The sequence below is a fragment of the Rhinolophus sinicus genome, linkage group LG03 (assembly GCF_036562045.2).
Source record: "Rhinolophus sinicus isolate RSC01 linkage group LG03, ASM3656204v1, whole genome shotgun sequence".
Taxonomy (NCBI): domain Eukaryota; kingdom Metazoa; phylum Chordata; class Mammalia; order Chiroptera; family Rhinolophidae; genus Rhinolophus; species Rhinolophus sinicus.
Window position 1 is genome coordinate 95,166,818 of NC_133753.1, and position 22,375 is coordinate 95,189,192.

Sequence of the window (22,375 nt, forward strand, 5' to 3'; positions counted from 1 at the left end):
TACTTGATATGCTCAAGTGGTATAGAGTTCATTGAGGTAATCCGAGGTACACAGTGGTGGTGCTATGACCCACTCTCACTGGTGTTGAGGGTGGGTGGGGTAGGTGGGGAGGGGTGGGTCAAAGCAAATACAGAAGCCCAGTGCCCCCGGTCCATGATGTAGATCTTGTACCGAATTTCAATGAACATTATGTTCTACATGAGGAAATGAAATGATGGAGTGTTTAAAATCTAGAACAGCGCTGGGGAACTGGCATAGCTTTTTTTCCTTTTTCTGATTGGTGTGAAACGTTGGGTTATTTCTTCTGCAAGGTGAATTGGAAAGTCTTGGTAGGAATGTGACTTCCCCCGCCGCTTGGAGGGGAGTGTGTGATTTGTTTGCCAAGGGCCCTGGTAGCCTTCAATCTGTCAAAACGTTGCAAGCTGGGAGCAGTTTGCCAAAGCAAACTATCAAAGTGAAATAACACATGAGTTGCACACACACAGACACACACATGCTCTCGCATTCCCCAAACATTAATTTTGAATTGGGTCAGGCGGAACAAGGATTGAGGCTAGATTGTCGGTGTTTTGAAGAGGTATAGGCACAGCTACAGACTACCAATTAGATAGGTATGTGTGAGCAGGGTGGGGTATCCCCAAAACAGAGTCTACTGAGCAGGGGTGGGAACCTTTCAGCCCTTGGCAGAGTTTCTTCTGGCCGCTGGGGTTATATATTGCTTTGGCTCCTGTTATTGCAGCCAAAGAATAATTTCCCCTCTGGGGGAATTTATTCTATTCCATTCAGAGCCGAGCCCATTTAATAACTAAGATTTTATTCCAGAATGAATTTACTGGGTACCCCTATGCATTTGGGCCTCACTAGGGCCCAACGCAATGAAGAAAAGAAGCATTTGAATATCTAAGTGCAACTGGTGTTGCATTTTCTGCAGCATGGGGCACCTACAAACATTTTGATGCCATATGTCATGTCAGTCCTGTGAGAATGGATTTGGGGGCATCACATAGAAATTCAAAAGCAGGACTGATTTTTAAAAATCTCTCATAAAAGTACTTTTAAAAGCTCTCACCATTACTTTGGACATTTTTGGATATGTTAATTCATACTGTTTCTCCTTATGTCGACATTTCAAAGGTTGTCAAGGTGATACAGCATCATTCATTAACTCAATGAATTTAAGCTCTTACTACAGAGAGTGCCCAAAAAATGTATACACATTTTAAGAAAGAAAAAACTGTATTAAAATTGTAATACTCAATATATACCAATAAGAAAAGATGAGTACATAAGAAAAGTCTTGTGTATATATGTTTTTGGCATCCCCAGTATATAGCAGACACTCTGCTAGATGCTGAGGGATAAAACTAACTAAACAAACTCCCTGATCTCACAGAACTTATATTCTAGTGGGCATAGGGTGACATTTAAGTGAATAAAGACATAGTCTGTGAGACAGTGAGGACTATGGAGACAAGTAAACAGGAGAGGCTGGGAGAGGGAGTGCTGGTTTTTATAGGGTCAGGGAAGCTTTGTGGAGAAGGGCCAGCTTTGGGCAGACACCTAAAGAAGGTGAGGGAACAAGCTGTGGAAATACCTGGGAGGAGAGCTGACCAGGCAACCTGGAATGCAGTTCCTCTGAGACAGAGGAAAACCTAGAATCTTCCCTCCTCTGCTCTTTCTCTCCCTCTCCTGCCCCCAGTGCCCCTGAAAGTTTTGGAAATGCTACCTGGGAGGAGGGGTAGTGCACACTGCTCCTGGTTGTGTTACAGATATGTGGCTTAGGTGTCTGCCATAACAGGGGCTGAGGTATAACACATGTATGGAGCTGCTGCTTGTTTTTTTAACAAAACCACACTAAGCTGGTTTTCTTTCTTCATGAGTAAACAGTGCCAGAATGTGTTACAGATGGTTCAAATTTGTAGGCGTGGTTCCTAATGTGCTTCCTCACACATTCACGCATTTGAGGTCAGCAGGGCAGGTGATATTATTCCATTCTACAGATGAGCAAACTGAGGCACAGTGGTGCTTTGCTCAAGGTCAGGTAACCAAGGAGTATGGACTCCTGAGTCATGATGAACATAATCTTTGGTTTAGAGGATAAACTGGATCTAGTAAGGACACAACTAGAAAATAGCTATTCTTTTTCTACCATTGTGTTCCCACCCACTCCTTGAGATGCCCCTGCCCTGTGGCTGGAAGACATCTCGGGTGGGGAGCACCTCCTTTTCCAGTCCTGAATAGACGTGCAGCCGTTCTCTTTGGAATGTATGTGTATGGAATACCCTCGGTCCTCTGCTTTGGGGCCTTCACTGCAGCTCTAAGACAATGGACAGACTGCGTTTAACACCTGGTTAGTGTCCCTTCGCCCTGCTATTGTCCCCACACACAGTCTCTAAGCAGTGTGTCCAAGTCCATTCCATGTGGTCTGCTAGGGCCGGGCTCATTTACATACTAAATGGGGTTAGTGTGGAATTTAGAATTCTTAGCGATGGCGGGAGTGTTTTCTAACTCCACAGCCCTAACCCCTCATTCAGCCAGGTTTCCTCATCGCCATCTCCACACGGTGAGTTTTTCTTGGACATGGCACTGTTTCTTATCTTTCAGCTTTGTTGGAGGCCTCAACAATGTTGAGAATCACTGCATTGCTTAACTTCTGCCCTCAGGGTGAAACCCTAGGAAAGGATTCAAAAGACAGCTAAGTAGGACTGGCGGCCTTTCTGCAGGGTGCTGAAAACAATGCAATCAATGATTTCCAATCAAGGGACTTCAGGGGTTTAAATTACTTGACATTACTTGTCGCCTCTGCCTGAGTGTGCCGGGTGTTTTCACCTCTGTCATCCTCAGTGATGCTGACAGAAGATGAGAACATTGAGGAGCAGAGGTGTTAGCTTACCCAGGATCACCCCCATGGGAAGGGTGGAGTTGGGATTCTAGCCTAGATGTGTTTGACTCCAAAGTGTCATGCTCTCCCAGCACACCCTGCTGTCTCAGGGCCAGCTGGCTCCTATTTCCACACCTTCCCTTTATTTGATGACAAGCGCTAATCATGGCTGGTGACAGTGGGGCTTAACACAGCTAATCCAGCCCACGGAGAACATGTGTGGCACCAAAGGGCCAAGGACAGGCAGAGGAAAGGTTCTGAGGAAAGCTGGGGTGTGGGAGAGGAACTTCTCTGGCCAGGATCAAAATGCCCACTCTTAGCCCTCCTTACCAGCTCCACGAGGACCAGGCACTCACCAGCACTTACTCTGGGTCAGACATGCCACGTTTTCTCATGCAGCCCTCCCCGAAGCTCCTAGCCAGCATCCGTGGTTGTCCCCATCTTATGAGGGAGGAGACAAGGCCCAAAGAGGTTAACTGTTCTGACATAGAAGCCTTGCTGGTTCCCGGTAACACTACGTTTGATCCCAGATCTGGCCGATGCCACCACCCAGCCCACAGCACCTTTCTGCCTCCCCGCCCGTGGGCCGGCCCTTTGCCTCTTCACTGGGTCACCCCCCAGGGCCCAGGCTGGACTGTTCTCTCCCTTCCACTGATGAGATGGGGATGCCGCCTTCCGCCGGGTCTGCAGCCTGGGACATGCTCACAGCCCTGCCTGTTGCCATTTTCTCTTCCCAGTGCCCTGGGATTCCTGCTGCTGCTTGGATTCCAGCTCGTCTGCCCACAGCCCTCCACTGAGCACAGAAAGGTAAGCCATAGCCATTCAGAGGCGTTCCTTCTCTGCACACGGGGCTGGTGTCGCTCCAGTCGCCACCCCAAATTTTGTTCTATTTGAAGGTGAGTCACTGCTGATTCTGAGAAGTACCATGTGTAGAATGTTCACCAGTTCTCCTATCTGTCCTAAGTCCTTGGAGCTTAAAAATGAAGCTGGTGCCCTGAGTCAGTCTCTGATCAGAGAGCAGTGCTGGCTTTGCAGCCTGTGGCCGTGAGAATGGGCCAGTGAAGGGGAGGTCAGTGAGAAGACACTGTACCCAGGAATAGTGGAGCGTCAGCATGGAGCTTTGCCCCCTCCAGGGGTACCTTCTGGGCAAGGGGTGTGGATGATTAGAGAGAGAGTTGTGACTGTGGCTATGCAAGAGGACCCCTGACAAGGAGCCATGGTCGTTGACAGAAAGAAACTGCCCCTGCCAATCAGCAGCCAGGCCAGGAGGGGGCAGGAAAATAAGGACCTGACCCTCTCTTTCCTCCTGTCAATCCCCTGCGGCGACTGCCTTTAGCTGAACCCAACCAAAGACAGAAGACAGAAAGCCCTGGATGTAATCCTTGAAGGTCAACCTCCTGAGCCACAGAGGTGGCTGGAAAACGGTGGACAGAGAGTCTGGAGGGACAAATGGACAGGATCAAGCACACGTCCCTTCAGGCTCTGTGTGTGTCATAGTTAATGAACTATTCCCTGTTTCCTCAATAAGCCTAGTGCTGTCCCGCGACAGAGCAGGCGTGTGATGAGTGTTTCCTTAGAAATAGATGCATGATGTGACTCTGAGAAGGTCCCCAAAATCCCTTCCTGCTGCCTAGGAATGCCTCATGTCCACCTGGAACAAAATGCAGACACTTCTGAGAGGAATAAGAGGTCAGCTGTGTGTATCTAAGTGGGACTGAGTTGGTCGGAACCTTTCCCGAGACAGGGTTTTCATAGGGTAAGTCCAGGACAGAAGGGAGTCAAGAAAAGAGAGTGTGTCCAAGGTTTGGCTAGATATGACCCTTCTTGGGAGAAGTTCTTGATGTTCTTGTCTGATTGGTCTATTTTCCTTTAGGTCTGTGGATTTTGTTTTGGCTTTGTTTTCCTGGGCCTGTATTGTATTGTGCCCCGCACTCAGACGTCAGCCCATGATCTGTCTTGTTCACTGTCGTATTTCCAGCTCCTGGAATATAGCCCGGCATGTTGTAGGTGCTCAGTAACATACTTAATGAATGACTGAATGGATGGAAAACCTGGTCACGATCTAAACATCATTATGTTGGAAGTTTACACCCCCCTTTACTCCTCGGCATCATCTCTACTCATAATTTCAAGAATCAGAGAGGACACCTATTATAGACTGAACGTTTGTGCCCTCCCCAAATTGATGTATTGAAACCTAACCCCTAGTGTGATGGTATTTGGAGGTGGGGACTTTGGGCCGTGATCAGGTCATGGGAGTGAATGGAATTAGTGCCCTAACTAATGCCTAGACCCACGAGAGAGCTTGCTGCTCTGCCGTGTGAAGGCACAACGAGGGGTCTGCAGCCCGGAAGAAGGCGTGACCACGCTGGCACCCTGCTCTCCGACTTCCCACCTCCGAACTGAGAAAGGCATTTGCGTTATTTATAAACCACCCAGTTTGGCACTTTGTTTTAGCAGCCCAAACTGACTAAGACCAAACATGGCAGTGAGCAGCAGGGTTGTTGCTGTAACAAACACCTAAAAATGTGGAGGTGGCTTTAGAAAAAGGGAATGGATAGAGGCTGGGAGAGTTTTGAGGTGCATGCTGGAAAAAGCCTACATGGCTGGGAATGGACTTTTAAAGGGGATTCTGATGAAAGCTGAGAAAGAAAAGAGAAGAGCTGTAGAGCAAGGCTCAGTCTTCTTAGAGCATACCGAAGTAACCCCAAACAGAATGTGGGTGGAAATACAAATGGTAAGGGCCACTCTGATGAGTTCTCAGATGGAAATGAGGAACGTGTTACTGGAAACTGGAGGAAAGGTCATGCTTGTGATAAAGTGGCATAGAGCTTGGCTGAACTGTGTTTGTGTTCTAGTGTTTTGTGGAAGGGAGAACTTGCAAGCGATGAAATTAGGTTTTTAGCTGAAGCAGTTTGTAAGCAAGACATTGAAGGAGTAGCCCGGCTTCTCTTGACTGCTGGTGATACAATGCGAGAAGAGAGAAATGACTTGAAGATGGAATTGTTAATTGGAAAGGAAGCAGAACGTAGAACTTAATGATTTGGAAAATTCTCAGCATATTCATATTAAAAAGATGGGAAAGCCTGTTTGGGAACAAACACTAAGGGTGAGGTGGAGAGATCACTTAATAAGATTAGTCAGCCATCTTGACAGAAGCCAAGAGCTATAGTCAAGTCAATGGAAGAATGCAAAGGAGGGGATGCTGGTACCTTCTGGACCTGGCTCACCTCTGATACCACCTCACTTGGTGGTCTCCTCTCCCTGCAGTGTGGCACTGAGCTCCTCCGCTATCCCCAGGTGATGCTCTAGCACCTGGATGTGGTGTGCGCTATGCCCAGCAGAGCCCTGGGGTGTGGCTGCCTCCATCTAGATTTCAAAGGACAAGGTCTTCCAGCAAAGCCGTGGTCCCAGGACCCCAACCCTGGAGAGCCGCAGTGGGTACGGGGCTGCCCAAAGCTGTGGGGGCAGGGCAGCCTGGAAGTCTTGGGGCCCCAACCGCTGCCCAGCAAAGCCGAGGGCGACCACTGCCCCAGTGCGTCTGGATGGCAGGGCATCGAGCCAAAGAGGATTATTCTTGGGCCTTAAGCTCTAATGGAACTTGCATGATTGGGTTTTAGACTTACTCGGAGCCTGTCTCTCCTTTCTTCTTCCCCCTTCTCCCATTTGGATGGGAAATATCTGTCCTATGCCTGTTTCACTATTGTATTTTGGGATCACATAACATGTTTGATTTCATAGGTTCATAGCTGGAGAGCAATTTGCCTCAGGATGAATCATACCTTGAGTTTTACCCATATCTGCTTTAGGTGATATTTAGAGGAGACTTTGGACCTAGACTTTAAAGTTGCTGCTGGAACCAGTTAAGATTTTGGGGGCTATTGGGATGGAATGAATTTTCAATGCAAGAAGTATGTAAATTTGAGGGAGCCAAAGGCAGAATGCTATAGACTGAATGTGTCCCTCCAAATTCATGCGTCCCTAGCGTGATGGTGTTTGGAGGTGGGGCGTTTGGGAGGTGAATAGGTCATGCGAGGATGAGTGCCCTTATAAAAGAGATCCCAGAGAGCTCTCTTGCCCCCTCTGCTATGTGAGGACGCATCGAGAAGACCAGGAAATGGGCTCTTCCAGGCACCAAATCCGCTAGTTCCTTAATCCCAAACATCCCAGCTTCCAGACCTGGGCAAAATAAATTTACATTGTTCATAAGCCGCCCAGTCTATGATATTTTTGTACTAGCAGCTGGAATGGGCTAGACAATGGTCTATTTTCATTATTAAGGTACTTGTGTATTATTTATTACTGTTTGGAATTATCACAGTTGTTGATCTTAATAGTTCAGTCAATATCTACAGTGATTTTTTTGCTGTTCTTGCTCAGATAGACCATCATAGATGAAACTATTTTATAAATGATCAATTTACTTTGCTATTTCTCTTAATTTTTCAAGTTAGCCTGAAATAAATACACACACACACACACACACACACACACACACACACACGCACACAGGGAGTCAAAAAAATGTATACACATTTTAAGGAAGGAAAAAACTGTTTTAAAATTATAATACTCAGCATATACCGATAACAAGCCACGTTTGACTATTCCAATTACAAGATGTGCTCAAAGTAATTTTAATTTTAATTTTTAATACAGTTTTTTCCTTTCTTAACATGTATATACATTTTTTGGCATCCTGTGTGTGTGTGTGTGTGTGTGTGTGTGTGTGTGTGTGTGTGTTCATATATATATGAACCTTCTGAAAGGTTCACAAATAGATATTGCCCTCATCTTTCTTAAAGTATTTGTTTTGAGAAATGACAAAAAAATGGTTTACGTGTTACTTTACAATGTTGAATTTAATAATTGAGCAAAAAGTATTGTATCTTGTTATAGGGTACCTCCTCGTCAAAATGTTATTAAGAACTTTGCAGTAGAGAGATAGAGTAAATTTTTTTCCAAAAGTCAATAATGGTTTTCTTTATTTGGAGAGCATATATTTCAGGACAGTTCTCAAATATAATTAATTATATGCATTTTGGCTGCCAGGTCATTGTTGGCCTACACCCCAGAGAAGAAAGGATTCAGTGCTTTCTTGGGTGTGGATTTCTTCTTGATGTTTCTAGCGGAGATTTGTGGAGCTGTGGCTGTCATCTTGCTTGGTTATAGCCTCAAAATCCATGCAAAAATTAAGCATGTTTATTATAGAGAATTTAGAAAACAATGAAAAGCTAGAAGAAGGAAATAAAAACTTACTCCTAGGGCAGGAGAGACACTACTTACCATAGTAGCATCCATGTATTTCTGCCACATAAAAAATAAGGAGGCACTTATTAAAACAAGGGTCAGAAATTTTTTCTATGAAGGGTCAGTTGTGTATATTGTAGGCTTTCTGGGCTACAAAGCCTCTATCACAACTACTCAACCCTGCTTTTGCAGCACAAAGGCAGTCATAGGCAATACGTAAATGAATGTGCATGAATGTGTTCCAATAAAACTATTTACAAAATAGGTGGTGAGCTGGATTTGACTTGTGATCCCAGTTTGCCAACCACTGCTCTAGAGGCAGGCTAGAGAGGAGTTAACTGCAAGTGTACATGGTTTGGAATGTTTAGAAATTGTCTCCACCTGAGACTTTGAGGAACACAAAGAATTTAAGAAAAAAATATACTTTTTCATTAAAGCATAAGAGAATTATGATTACTATCAAATTGTTTTCATTACTTAGATAAATCACAATTGAATTCCTGCTGACTCATTGTTTTGCGGTGAAATCCACTCCCAGTCCGTAACTGAAAGCAGCAAAAACAATTAGAAAACCATTTATGGTAAATTCTTAAGGGACAGCTTTACTAACTTGTGCATATTACAATTTAGTATGTATATGAAAATTATCCACTAAAAGACATCTTTTTCTTTCTCATTACAATAGCATGTCCAACTTTAGCATATGGAAACATTTCTACAGTGTAAATTATTCTGAGGAAAAGACATAATTTGTAAATGCTGTCAAATAAACTATGCATTTTTAAATGCTGCTCGGGTGACTGAATACAAGTCTGTGATAAACGTCCCATAACAGTGCAGGAAAGGGGGTCTCTGGTGCAGAATGTACGTAGCTCTTTCCAGATATTTCTATCCAGAAATCCTCTTCTTGCTCCTGCAGCATGGACAGTATCACAAAGGATTTTTCAGCCTCTGCTCTTGGTAATTATTTAATGACATTGGCAAATGATTCTATTTTTAAAATTTGTGTGGCTTCATTTGCAGATAAAGTAAGACCAAGGACAGGAAAAAGCTTGACCAAGGCTTTTATAAAAACCATACATTATATACGCATAGAAAGTATGCAAGTTGTAGAAAGCTGTTAAGTAATGAATCTGTTCTACTGTCGACCGAACACACATTCACAGAGCAAGTCTTAGTGTGTATGGTCAATACACCCTGTACAGAAAAGAATTGGGAAACATCATATTTTACTCCTACAAAAATGGAAAAAAACATACATATACTTTAATCACAACTGCCTGGGTTTTTAAAGTCTATTTATTAAAAGTATGCATGTTTATTATAGAGAATTTAGGAAAAAATGAAAAACTAGAAGAAGGAAATAAAAACTTAACTCCTTGGGCCACCAGCCAAAGAGAAGTGCTCTTCAACCTGTTATTTATGGAAACTTTCAAACAAAAAGAACAGACACTACAGAATGAAGTAAGGGTGAAGTAAAATATTTGTTTTCCTAACTGATTAGCAAGTCACAATGTGAACATCAGGGCCTTTGTAATGGGTTTAACGCCTCCTGTTAGTGCAGGAGGCTGTGCCGCCAATGACTTCACGTTGCCTCTTGACAATGTCATCCAGTTGGATATTGAACAGAAAGCCTATTGAAGGGCAAAAGGAAGTTTAAGGCTACATAAAATTTCTCATATGATTGCTGCCGTATTCAAGAAGAAGAAAGGAAAAACAGTAGTGTTTTTAGAAGAAAACATGGAAATACGTTCATGATTTGGAGTAGGCAAGGATTTCTTAAACAGCGCATCAAAAGAACTAGCCATGAAAGAATTGTCCTACGTGAAAAATTGAGGACTTTTGTTTATCAAAATACACCATAATTAAGAGTGTAAAGATAAGCCATGGACAGGGTGAAGATATTCACAATATATTTGAAAAAGATTTATGTTCAGAATATATATAAAGACCCCTACTAATCATTAAGACAAAGTTAAACAATCCAATTTTAAAGTGGGCTAAAGACTTGAACAGACACTTCATGTAAGATGATAGTCTAATGGCCAATAAGCATATGAAAAGGTGCCCAGTCAAAGTCATTAGGCCTTAGGAAAATACAAATTAAAATGGGACACAACCAGAATGGTTTAAAATGGAAAACACTGACAGTACCAAGTGCTGATGAGGATGTGGAGCAACTGGAACTTTCGTACATTGCTGATGGGAGTTTAAAATAACAAACCCCTTTGAAACACTGTTTGGCAGCGTATCTTAAAGCTAAACATACGCTTATTCAATGACTTGTCTATTCTACTCCTAGGCATTTAACTCAAGAGAAACGAGTTTTGGTATTCACCAAAAAATATCATAACAATGTTGATAGCAGTTTCTTTTACAATATCTCAAAATTGGAAATAATCCAAAAGTCTATCAACAAAAGAATGGATAAATAAATTAGTTTATATCCATACAAGATAACACTAAGCAACAACTAACAAATAGACTACTGTTTCCAACCAAGATGGAATAACAGGGATCAAATTTACCCTCCCATCTAGAACAAGAGCAAAATGGCCAAGACAGAGTGACAGGGACTAGATTTTCCCTTACCCTCTCACCTGAAACAACCAAACCAAAACAAAACTGGACACACATATGAAACACTGGTTTTCAAAACCCTGGATATCAGTCAACAAAAGGCAGTGATTCCTCATCGATGGGAATCAAATGAGTTGAACCCTAACATTTCCCCAGCTAACTACCTTGAGAGAATTTTCTACCCTTGGCATCAGAGGAGGAAACGGGAATCCAGGCAGAACCTGTTGGACTCCTTGAGTTAAGGAGATGGATTGGAAAGTCCAGCAAGACCAAGGTGATGAGAGTACAGAACAGAGGACCAGAGAGGAGAGAACTGCACAGAGAAGAGACTGCAGAGATCTGCAGGGCGTCCTCCTCAAGGATACAATACAGTAATGATCTGCAAACGTGAGGAACAACCTGAGGCCAGAAAAGAATTGCCCAAAAGGATTAAAGGGGACAGTACTCGTACAGGATCAGGAGCAGTGACTCTTCCCAGCAGGCAGACTTTAAAAACTCATAATTCAGGAGTAATGGACAGAATACTCAGGAACCTCTTGCCTTGGTACTGGGGGAAAAATTGACCCTAAAGTGTGTATTGCTCTGGGCCTAACAGATAATAAAAGTACTACTGGAAAGGATCAAACTGTTGCTAAATAACTTAACTATCCCAGCATAAAGCTCATATAGGAATAGTACCCAAAAAGGTAAAATTGAAGATGTCTGGCATTTAGTCAAAGGTTACCAGACATGCACAGAAATAGAAAAATATTAGCATTATTTTTCATAATTAGGAGAACAATCAACCAATTGAAACAAACTCAGAACCAATACAGATTTTAGAATTTGAAAACAAGGATATTTAAAATTATTAAAACTGAATTCCATATATTAGAAAAGTTGAGGCATGAAAGATATAAAAGACACCCTCATCAAACTTTTTGAGATGAAAATGACAGGGTTTGATTGAAAAATACACTAGACAGGATTAATGGTAGATTAGACAGTGCAGAAGACAGGATAGTGAATTTAGAGATATAACAATAGAAATTGTTATATCTCTCCAGAATGAAAAAAAAAGAATTTAAAAAGGTGAACAGAGTGTCAGTAAGCTCTGAGACAATTTCAAATGGGCTTATATATGTATAATTGAAGAGGTCGGAAGGGGGGTGACAGAAAAAATATTTAAAAAAATAATAGAAAATGTTCCAAATTTGTTGGAATTAAGACCCCAAAAATATCAATGATCTCCAAGCACTGGAAACATGAAGAAAATGGTACCAAGTCACAATCAAATTGCTCAACATTAGTGATAAAGAGAAAAAATTTAAAAGTTCCTAGATAAAGAGGACATATCATATACACAGAAAGATAAGAATGACAGAAGATTCCTTGTTTCCTGTTACTTATGCAAGTAAAGCAACATCTTTAAAGTATTGAAAGAATAAAACTGTCAACCTAGAATTTTATACACACAAAAAAATCTTTCAAAAATAAAGGTAAAATAGAGACATTTTCATATATACATACAATTGTATGAAATATACCTGCACCACAGAATTATTAAAGGAGGTTCTTTAGGCAGAAGGAAAATATTAGGTGAATATATGGGTCTATACAAAGGTGAAATGCACCAGAAGTGATAACTACATGGGTAAATATCTAAGGTTTTAAAAATTATTTAAATTTCTTTTAAAGACTGATTCTTTAAATAAACATCATCATCATCACAATAGTAACGTGTTGTGGGGTTTATAACATGTATAAGTAAAATGTAGGACAATAGTATACGTGCTAGAAGAAGATAAATGGAAGGGTAGTATTGTAAGAATCTTATATGTAGAATGGTATATTATTTAAAGGTAAACTGTGATAAGATGTATACTATAAACCCTAAAATAACCATTAAAGTAAGAAAAGAATTTTAGCTCACAAGCCAAAAAAGGAAAAAAATAGTAGAATCATAAAAATACTCAAATAATTCAGAAGAAGACAGAAATAGAGGAAAGGAGATCAAATAATCAATAGGACAAGGAGAAAACAAATTGCGAGATGGTAGACTTAAATATAATTATATCAATAATCACAAGAATACCTCAACTAAAATGCAGCGGTTGACAGATTGGATAAACAACAAGAAACACGTCTGTATGCTTCTATAAGAAACATAAAGACACAAACTGTTTAAAAGTTAAAGGCTAGAAAAAATTTATCATGTGAACACTAATCAGAAGAAAGCTGGAGGGACTTTATTACTATCAGATGAAGTAGATTTCAGAGCAAAGAATATATATTACCAAGGGGCAAGAGGGTCATTTCAGAATGATAAAGGCGTGAATTCAAGAGGACATAACAATCCTAAACATTTCTGTACCTAATAATAGAGCTTCAAATTACTGAAGCAAAATCTGATATAACGCAAGCAGAAACAGACAAATGTACAATTATAGTCAGATTTCAATACCCCTTTCCTAATATTGATAAGGATAGCGCTTATAGACAGAAAAGTCAGTGGAAACATAGACTTGAGTACGATTATCAACCAACTTGACCTAATGGACATTGTATGTAGAATAGTCCATCAAACAAAATCAGATATGCATTCTTTTCAGGTGCATAAAGAACACTTACCAAGATAGATAATATTGGGGGCCATAAAACAAGTCTCAATATAACAGGGTTCAAGTCACAGGTGGTTCTTTGATCACTATGGGATTAAATTAGAAATCAATAACAGAAAGACATTTGGAAAATTCCCAAATGTTTGGAAGTGGAATAACACATTGCTAAATAATCCAGGGGTCAAAGAAGAAATGAAAGGGAAATTAGAAAATACTTTGACTTGAATTAAATAGAAAACACAAAATATCAGAAATTGTGAGATGTTGCTAAAACAGCGCCTAGTGGGAAATTATATAACTAAATACCTATAAAGACAAAAAGGCCTCAAATCAATGATGTCAGTTTTCACCATAAGCAGCTAAAAACAGAAGAGCAATTAAACTCAAAGTAAGAAGAAAGGAAATAATAAAGATCAAAGCAGAATTCTATAAAATAGAAACAGAAAAACTATAGAGAAAACCATTTAAACCAAAAGATGGTTTTCTGAGAAGATCAAGAAAGTGGATAAATCTTGACCCAGAATGATCAGGATAAAAAAGGAGTGAAGACACAAATAATCATTAGCAGGAGACGGAGTGATGACATCACTACAAATTCTGTAGCTATTACAGGATAATATGGAAATATTATGAGTACCTTTGTTACTATAAATCCAGAATATTTGAAAGATGAAAACCACCAAAGCTTGCTCAGAAGAAATACCTAACTTGAAGATTTCTATATTTTTTAAAGAAATGGAATTTGTAGTTAAAAGCCTTCTTGCAAAGAAAACTCCAGGTCCCGATGGCTTCCACTGGTGAATTCTTGCAAATATGTAAGGAAGAAATAATACTGATTTTACACAAACTCTTCCAGACGAAGAGGAAGCAAACTTTCCAGCTCATTCTATGACACCAGCATTACATATTAAAGCCAAATAAAGATATTAACAGAAAACTATAGGCGATTATCCATTATAAACCTAGGTACAAAAGTTCTATATAAAATTTTATCAAATGAAGTCCAATATTATAGAAAGTGATAATACATCTTGAATAAGTGGGCTTGTGTTCCAGGAATACAAGGTTGGTTTAACATTTAAAAATGAATCAGTGTATTTCATCCTATTAACAAACTAAAGAAGAAAAACCATGTAATTATTTCATTAAATACAGAAGTGTTTTGACAAACTCTGACATCCATTCCTGATAAAACATCTCAACAAAGTAGGAATATAAAGAAACTTGCTTTGATCTGATAAAGGACATATACCTAAAACCTGTAGCTAATCATACTTAATGATAAAAGACTGAATGTTTTCCTCCTAAGACCAGGAAAAACACAAGGATGTCTTTTTTTTCTCATCACTTCACTTCTATTCTACACTGTATTGGAAGTTCTAAACAGTGCATCCAGGCAATGAAAAGAAACAAATTGCATCCAGATTGGAAAGAAAGAGGTAAAATTGTCTTTATTGGAGACAGCAAAATTGTCTGTAGAAAATCTGATGAAATCTAAAAAAGGCTACTTGAATAAGTGAGTTTAGCTATGTTATTGGATATAAGATCAATATGTGAAGAATCATTGTATTTCTATATACTGCCAATGAACAATAGAAAAATTAAATTAAAAAGAATATAATTCATATCATGAAAAATATGAAATACTTAGGGATAAAGCTAACAAAAGAGCTGAAAGACCTATACACTTATAACTACAAAACATCGTTGAGAGAAATTAAATACTTAAATAGATGGAGAAATATACCATATTTATGAGTCAAGAACTCAATACTGTTTCATTTTTGTCCCAAAATTGATCTATAGATTTAACACAATTCCAATAAAAGTTTTAGCAGACTTTTTGCAAAAAACTGACAAAGTGATTTAAAACTCTTTATGAAAATGCAGAGGACCTAGAATAGTCGAAACAAATTTCAAAAAGAAGAACAAAATTGCAAGAGTTATACTACCTAACATGTATGTTAGGTATGATTTTGCTACAGTAATCAAGAGAGCATGCTATTGGCGTAAAGGTAGATAAATGTGAGTAGGTAGTAGAACAGGAAAGTACAGAAATATGCCACAAATATATGGACGACTGATTTTTGACAAAGGTGCAAAGGTAATTCAGTGGAGAAATGATAGTCTTTTCAAAAAATAATGCTGGAACAATTGGATATCCACATGCAAAAGAGAGAATGCAATCCATACCTTGCACGATATACAAAAATTAAATGTTGGTCATAGATCTAAATGTAAAACTTAAATCTTTGAACCTTCTAGAAGAAAACAAAGGAGAAAATCTTTATGACTTTGGACTAGCCAAAGGACTCTTTTTTTTTTTTTTTTTTAAGATATAGCTCCAAAGTCATAATCCATAAAAGAAAAAGTTGACCAATCGAACTATATCAAAACTACTTTCTACTGTTCTAGGACACTTAAAAGAATGAAAAGGCAAGTCACAGGCCGAGAGAAAACATTTACAAAGCGTATATTTGATAAAGGACTTGTGTCCAGGATATACTATAAGGAGCTATCAAAACTCAATAATAAGGAACAAACAGCCTGATATAAAAGTAAGCAAAAGATTTGAAATGACGCTTCACCAAAGAAGATATATGGTTGGCAAATAAGCTCATGGAAAGATGCTCAACATCATTAGTCACTAGGGAAATACAAATTAAAACCACAATGAGATACAACTACATATCTACTAGCCTGGCTAAACTTAGAAAGACTGGTCATACCAGGTGCTGGTGGACTTGTGGAGAAACTGCTTCCCTCATACACTGCTGGTGGGAATATAAAAGAGTGAACGACTTTGGAAGTTCCTTAAAAAGTTACATGTACACCAATCATATGATCCAGTATTTACCCACAAGAAAAGGAAATATGTATCCATCCATAGACTTGGACATGAATGTTCATAGCAGCTTTATTTGCCATAAACTGGACTCAAGTGTTCACCAACAGGCGAATGGAGAAACCGTGGTTTATCCATACAAAGAAATACTACTCAGCAATGAAAAGAAAGGAACTATTGATACATGCTACAACACGGATGAATCTCAAAATAATTATGTTGAGTGAAAGAATATACACAAAAAAGTGGACATACTGTATTATTCTATTTATATAAACCTCTAAGAAGTGGAAACTAATCTGTAATGAGAGAATGAATATCAGAGTTTGTGGGAGACAAGGGGAAGCTGAGGAAGGGGGTTTACCAAGACTGCAAGGAAACTTTTGGGGTGATGGGTATGTACATTATCTTGATGCTGGTGATGGTTTTATTGGTGAGTACATATGAGAAAACATCAAATCATACACTTTAAGTATGTACAATTTATTGTATGTCAGTTATAGCCTAATAAAACTATTAAAAATAAACTACTGATATAAGCAACAACTGAATGAATTTCGCATGAATTCATTCACTGAATGAATTTTTCTGATTGACCATTAAGAAGCCAGACACGAAAGGAAGTATGATGTATGATTCCATTTATATTTAGTTCGAGAACAGGCAAAGCTAATTTGTGCCGAAAATAAATTCAGAATATTGGATATCTGTGCGTGGGCGTGGGGGTGGGGAAGGGGGAGATGTATTGATGAGCAAGGGGCATGAGGAAACCTTCCAGGACGTTGGACATATTCTTAACCTTGACCGAACTGGTGGTTATTTCGGTGTTTAAAAGTGTAAAAAGTCATACATTTACAATGAGCGTACTTGATTCACTTTATGTATGTTATACATTAATAAAAAAAAAGGGGGAGGAAGAGGAAAAAGACAATGCAGTGCATGAAAGGCCAGTATTGAATGCAATGGAAATCTTGGGAGCAGTGAGGGATTGTCCTTTGAGAGTTACCAGGAAACAAAGGTGCTCTTCAAAGAACAAAATAAGGCGCACTCTCATTAGGGAGAGTCCAGTCGCAGAGCCTTTCCAGAACTGGAAGCTGATTCTCAAGCAGGCACTGTGTCTTTTCCAGCTGGTATGTGTCAGGCCTTCTGTTTCTCATGGCATAAATATCACTGAGTGCTTCTGAAAAATTAAGAATATTTCTACTTATGAAAAATGAAGAAATTAAAGTAAAAAGACTGTATTAAGAACTGGGAAGCATTTCAATGTTCATTAATTCATGGTGTGCCAAATCTCTTGGATTCAAATCGAATGGCAGAAAAATCAAATCTGTTTCTATTACCAATGGAGCCGCAAGCTTAACACTTTGTGTTTGGAAAGCCCTTTACAACGTAGAAGAAAGAGGACATCTTCGGGCTTCTGGTTGGAGCTTAATGGGGGGCAGTCCTGGCCTCCTAGCCTCTTCTGGTTTAGGGCCAGGATTCCCCTTCAGATCCCTGCATTTTTTTCTCAGCATGCTTATTACCCATGGGTAGGTGGCACAAAGTGGAACACAGAATCAGCAGCTCTGCCTGGAACCCACTTTTCACGTTGCCTGAAGCGTACGGACTTCCTGGACTGTGCCTGCTCAGCCCTTGGGGAGCTCTTTGCCTTCTCCAGTCTTGGCTGACTTAACTTGAATTGGTGTTTTCATCCTCCCAGCTTGTGGTATCTCCCCCCAGGTCTCTCCCGGGGAGAAGGAGTCTTGGTCCCATCCATCCTGGTGTCAACCACCCATGCCCGATGCCCGGAAGACTGGAAAAAGTCATAGCCGTCCCCCTCCCTCCCCATCATGGTGGCTCTGTCCTCAACTCCTTTCGTTAACCTTTGCCTGCTTTAGAAACCTCCATCTCTAGATTGTGAAAGATGCTGTTATCTTGTAAGAAAGCTCCAAGTCAAGAAGGAAACAAGAAAGACCTAGAAAAACATGGGTTACATGTTCTATTTTGAAGTTTGTGAAGATGCTGAGGGACCATCAGAGGAAGCAGAGCTCGGGACTGCTTGTAAGATGGGGAAACTGAGGCAATCACCCCACATTTTGAATGGTAAAAATGATATCCATTGAGTTTTGAGTGTTCCCTCCCCTATAACACCCTTTGCCATGATTTCTTTTAAGAACTCTTTTGGTATTTAACTGCTACTAAGTTCAGGGGCAAAACATTTGTTTTTATATATTGTGAATATTTATTTCGTTCTAAATGTTTTTCCTGCTTTACAGAAACATACACATTTCCAGTTTATAAATTCCTTCCTTTGGAAGTTTGAGTTCCATTTGTAACAGTATTTAAAAATAAATACGTTATAAATTTGTTATTATTGTCTGAACAAACTCTACTCTGACCCATATCTCAAATGTGATCTACTATAAACAAGCCAAGTTACACAGAATAGATTTTTTTGTGTGTATTTTGACGCTAACAAAGTGACTTGAGGACTATAACTGGTTATAAGAAAAATGAGTATTTTTCTACTTTAATTTTTTCTTGAAATTTCCGTTCCCTCCCATACTTATCCACAGAAAACCCAAACCATAAAAAGGTGCTTCTTAAATAACTTCTAAGTTCCCCACCATGTTATGTTTCCAGGCCAGATTACAGTGAAAACAAAGTTTTGACAGACAAAATAACTTATCACGTACACCACAAATCTTGGTCTTTGGAAACAGAAATGAATCATAGTACAGTCTTGTGTAGATGTTTGTGGTCTACCTTTTTCTCCAAATAATGATGTTACCTGATTCTTAATAAGGATTTGGCAAGTGGCGTCTTCACATGCCAGCCGGCTTCCTTCCCTACCACAGAGTGCTCAGTCCTTGGTTGTCTTGGAGAAATAGATGAGAGGTCAATGTCTGTTGGTTCCTAATTTTATTCTCTGTGTATTGCTCCTTGTATACTCGATACATGGTTTTGCTTATGGCCACATTCATTGTTTCCCATTCATTCATTCATCAAGCTCTTATCAAGTGCCTATGATCTGAATTTGGACTCTGAAGCCAGACTCCCTAGCTGATAACCTGGTTCTGCTGCTCACTAATTCTGGACCTTGGGCAAGGTCCTGTGCCTCAGTTTTGTCATCTGGAAAATGGGGATAATAATAGTACCTCTCACATATGTTGTTTGAAGGATCGCGTGAGTTCTAGATAAAGAGTTTAGGATGTTGTCTGACCCATTGTAAATACTTGGTGAGTTTTGTTGTCATTGTTTGCTGTTATTGTTATGACAAATGCCAGTCTTACACTGCATGCTGCATACCCAGGCACGCTTCTCAAAGTGCTTCCCTTCTAATGTCATCGGCACAGTCTCTACCCAGGCCGGATTTATCTACTCGTAGACGAGAGTTTCTCAGCCTCAGCACTATTGGTATTTGGGGCCAGATAATTCTTTGGTGTTAGAAGTTTGGCAGCATCGTTCATCTGTTCTTGCTAGATGCCAGTAAGATGCTCCTTCAGTTGTGACAATCGAAAATTTCTCCAGACATTGCCCAGTGTCTGCTAGGGGACAAAATTGCCCCAGTTGAGACCCATCTATTTAGACCATTTCCTCCTCCTGTGAAGGCAGTGCTGTGGCTCCTCTGCTTACTTGGGAGGGCCCTGGTTACGTGTTGTCTTCTCCCTGAGCTTGTTTTTGAATACCCATGTCATGTGTTACATGCGCCTTTTCACCACACATTTGGTGCCATAGGGACATTTCTGCTGTTCCTACTGAGGTCTTCTTAGTAGGAAATACTTCGAGAACACCCTATTTGTGGTTTTCCTTTAGTTCCCTCCTGCGCCTTGCCCAGGGAAGGCATGACACATAGGTGTGTGTGCAGACCCCCAGGAAGACAGCTTATGGTTCAGTCTGGAATGCATCATCGATTCAAACAATGAAGGAGGTTTACCGAGCACTTGCTGTGTGCAGACACCGCACGAGCCTCGGGGTTGTGACAGCACTGCACTGGCCTCTCCCCGGAGGGGCTCAGAGCCTAATGGGGGATAAAGGGCTGCGCTGCAGTTAGAGATGCTGTGTCATTCTGGACACTGAGTTTGGGATCACAGAGGAGCATGGTAATGCTGAGGGCGACAACTAACACTTATCGAGCATTTTCTACATGCTGGACACTGTACTCGCTGTACAGTATCTATTTTTTAACCCTTACAACAACCGTGTGAGGTAGAAGCTACGATTACCTCCATTTTACAGAAGAGGAACTTAAAGCTCAAAGAGCCACCCTCTAAGCTGAGTCTTAAAAGCTAAGTAAGAATTATCCCTGGGGAGATGTTAGAATGAGGGACTAGCAAGTGCAAAGACATGGAGGCAAGAGGAGGAGATGACCTCTGTGGGTCTAGGGAGCCTTGGGAGCTGGGGCAATGCCATTGGCTCTGACCATGGTTAAGTGATTTCAGCCGTGTGACCCGTTTGCTTCCTGACACCCCACTCCAGTGCTCCTTCATCCTCAAGTGATGGGCCCTTAATTATGTAATGCTCTTAGGTGAGTGGGGTAAACTACTCAACCTTGAAGTGGTTGTTGAAGTGGCTTTGAGCTCAGGTTTGGGGGAAGTAACAGCTGGACCTCCCTGGGAAAGTCGCAGGGCTGGCAGGTTCTGCAGGGGTGGTAGGTTCTCAGTCTTCCAAGCTGGACTTCAAGTGGCCCTGGGCAAATCACTTAACCTCAGTGACATTTGCTTTGTCGTCCCTAGGGTGCTCAAGTCTGTATCCCCAGAACCTCTTGTAGAATCTGGTATATTGTAATCTGTTAAATGGGGATACCAGTTATTACAGGGCATTTCAGGTGATTAATTATATTTCAAATGAAATATACTGCTTGGTGAGAGAAAAGGAATATAAATAACCCCACTTCTCAAGATTCCTTAACTAGTCACCATTGACCTAAGCCCTTATATGTAGAGTTGACAGATGTTGGTTGTACTGGGGAAACCATCTTGGCCTCTGCTCTACGCAATTCCAGTTTGCAAGGGGTGGGTACAAATGAGAGCAAACCAGGGATGGAATGTTTTCTGTACATGGGGCGTGCCTCGTGGAAAGCAGCCCTTTCAGCAGTAGAAGGCAGGTCGAGTGTGCAGCAGGACAGAAAAGCCCAGAGCCCCTGACTGTGCCTTGTCTGATGGCAAGGGCTTTGCAGGGCTGAGTCCTGATATTGAGTGGGGGAAGGGTGATGGTCGCATTGAAATAGCTGCTAATAGGCAGGCCCTGCCTTCCTCCAAACCCTCTCTCCTCCTCTAAAGACTTTCTGGAAAACAGAGCAGAAACAATGAGGCAACCCCAAAGGTTGATGAGAATTGCATTCTCCCGGCACCCTGGTTACCCTGCGCCTTTGTCCATGTGGACTCCGTGAAGGGCTCTGCTGTCAGGTGTCTCTCTTCCCCGTGCAGGGTAATCTGCACTGATTGACTTGTCCATTGTCCTTCCCTGGAGCTAAAAACAAAACAGGAAAGGCTGGGTGGTGGGGAGACAGGGGCACTGGGTGGCCAAAGGCTGCTGCTTTCCGGGCAGTGGACACAGGCTCATTCTCTCTGAGAAACTTACATCCAGAGGCAGCGACTTTGAAAGGACCGTGGCTATGGAATTAGAGACAGATGCTTAGCTGGCCATGAGTAGATATTAAATTGTATTAAACTATGCAAACCACATTTCTCATGCAAGGCTTGTTTCAACCTTACATCAGCCCTTGGGCTGCATTTGCATTTCTATAGAGAACGAAATAAAAGCAGCATGTCACTTACTCATTTCTATTCATAACTGTGCGCTGGTATTATTCTAGCTCTCGTCTGCCATACACAGCGTGGCCAGATTAATCTTCCTGAACCTCCATCGAGAACTAGTTTAGTTCCCAGCGCTTCACTGTATCAACTCATGTTTATAAGGTCCAGGTGCTGAGAAGGATATAAGGAGACGTAAGAGGAAGCTAAGTTTCAGGTCGCCAGACATCTGGCTTCATCTGGGACAAGACTTGTTTACGCCTGTTAACGCACCTCCTTTCACTTGCGAAAGTGACCCAGTGTAATGACGAATTACACGGTTGTCCCGCTCATGCCTGTCAAGTGCTCATAAGCTAGGAGGGGTTGGAAAACGTGAATGGAACTAACTTCAGAACGAGGTAGAGACAGGAGGCAGAGGGCTGCAGACGGTCAGAGGAGGAAGGGAGCCGCCCAGGGCTGAGATTGACAGGGGCAGACTCTGAGG

At 41.0% G+C, this 22,375-nt stretch overlaps 1 protein-coding gene across 1 annotated transcript in view; it reads left to right on the forward strand.

The window, feature by feature from the left end:
* The window catches only part of THSD4 (thrombospondin type 1 domain containing 4), a 574,709-nt gene that overhangs the window by 34,179 nt on the left and 518,155 nt on the right, over positions 1-22,375 (forward strand). Inside the window, exon 3 of the mRNA XM_074328210.1 lies at positions 3,619-3,688. Within this exon, the coding sequence (XP_074184311.1) occupies positions 3,619-3,688 (70 nt within the window). The remainder of the gene's footprint in view (positions 1-3,618; positions 3,689-22,375) is intronic.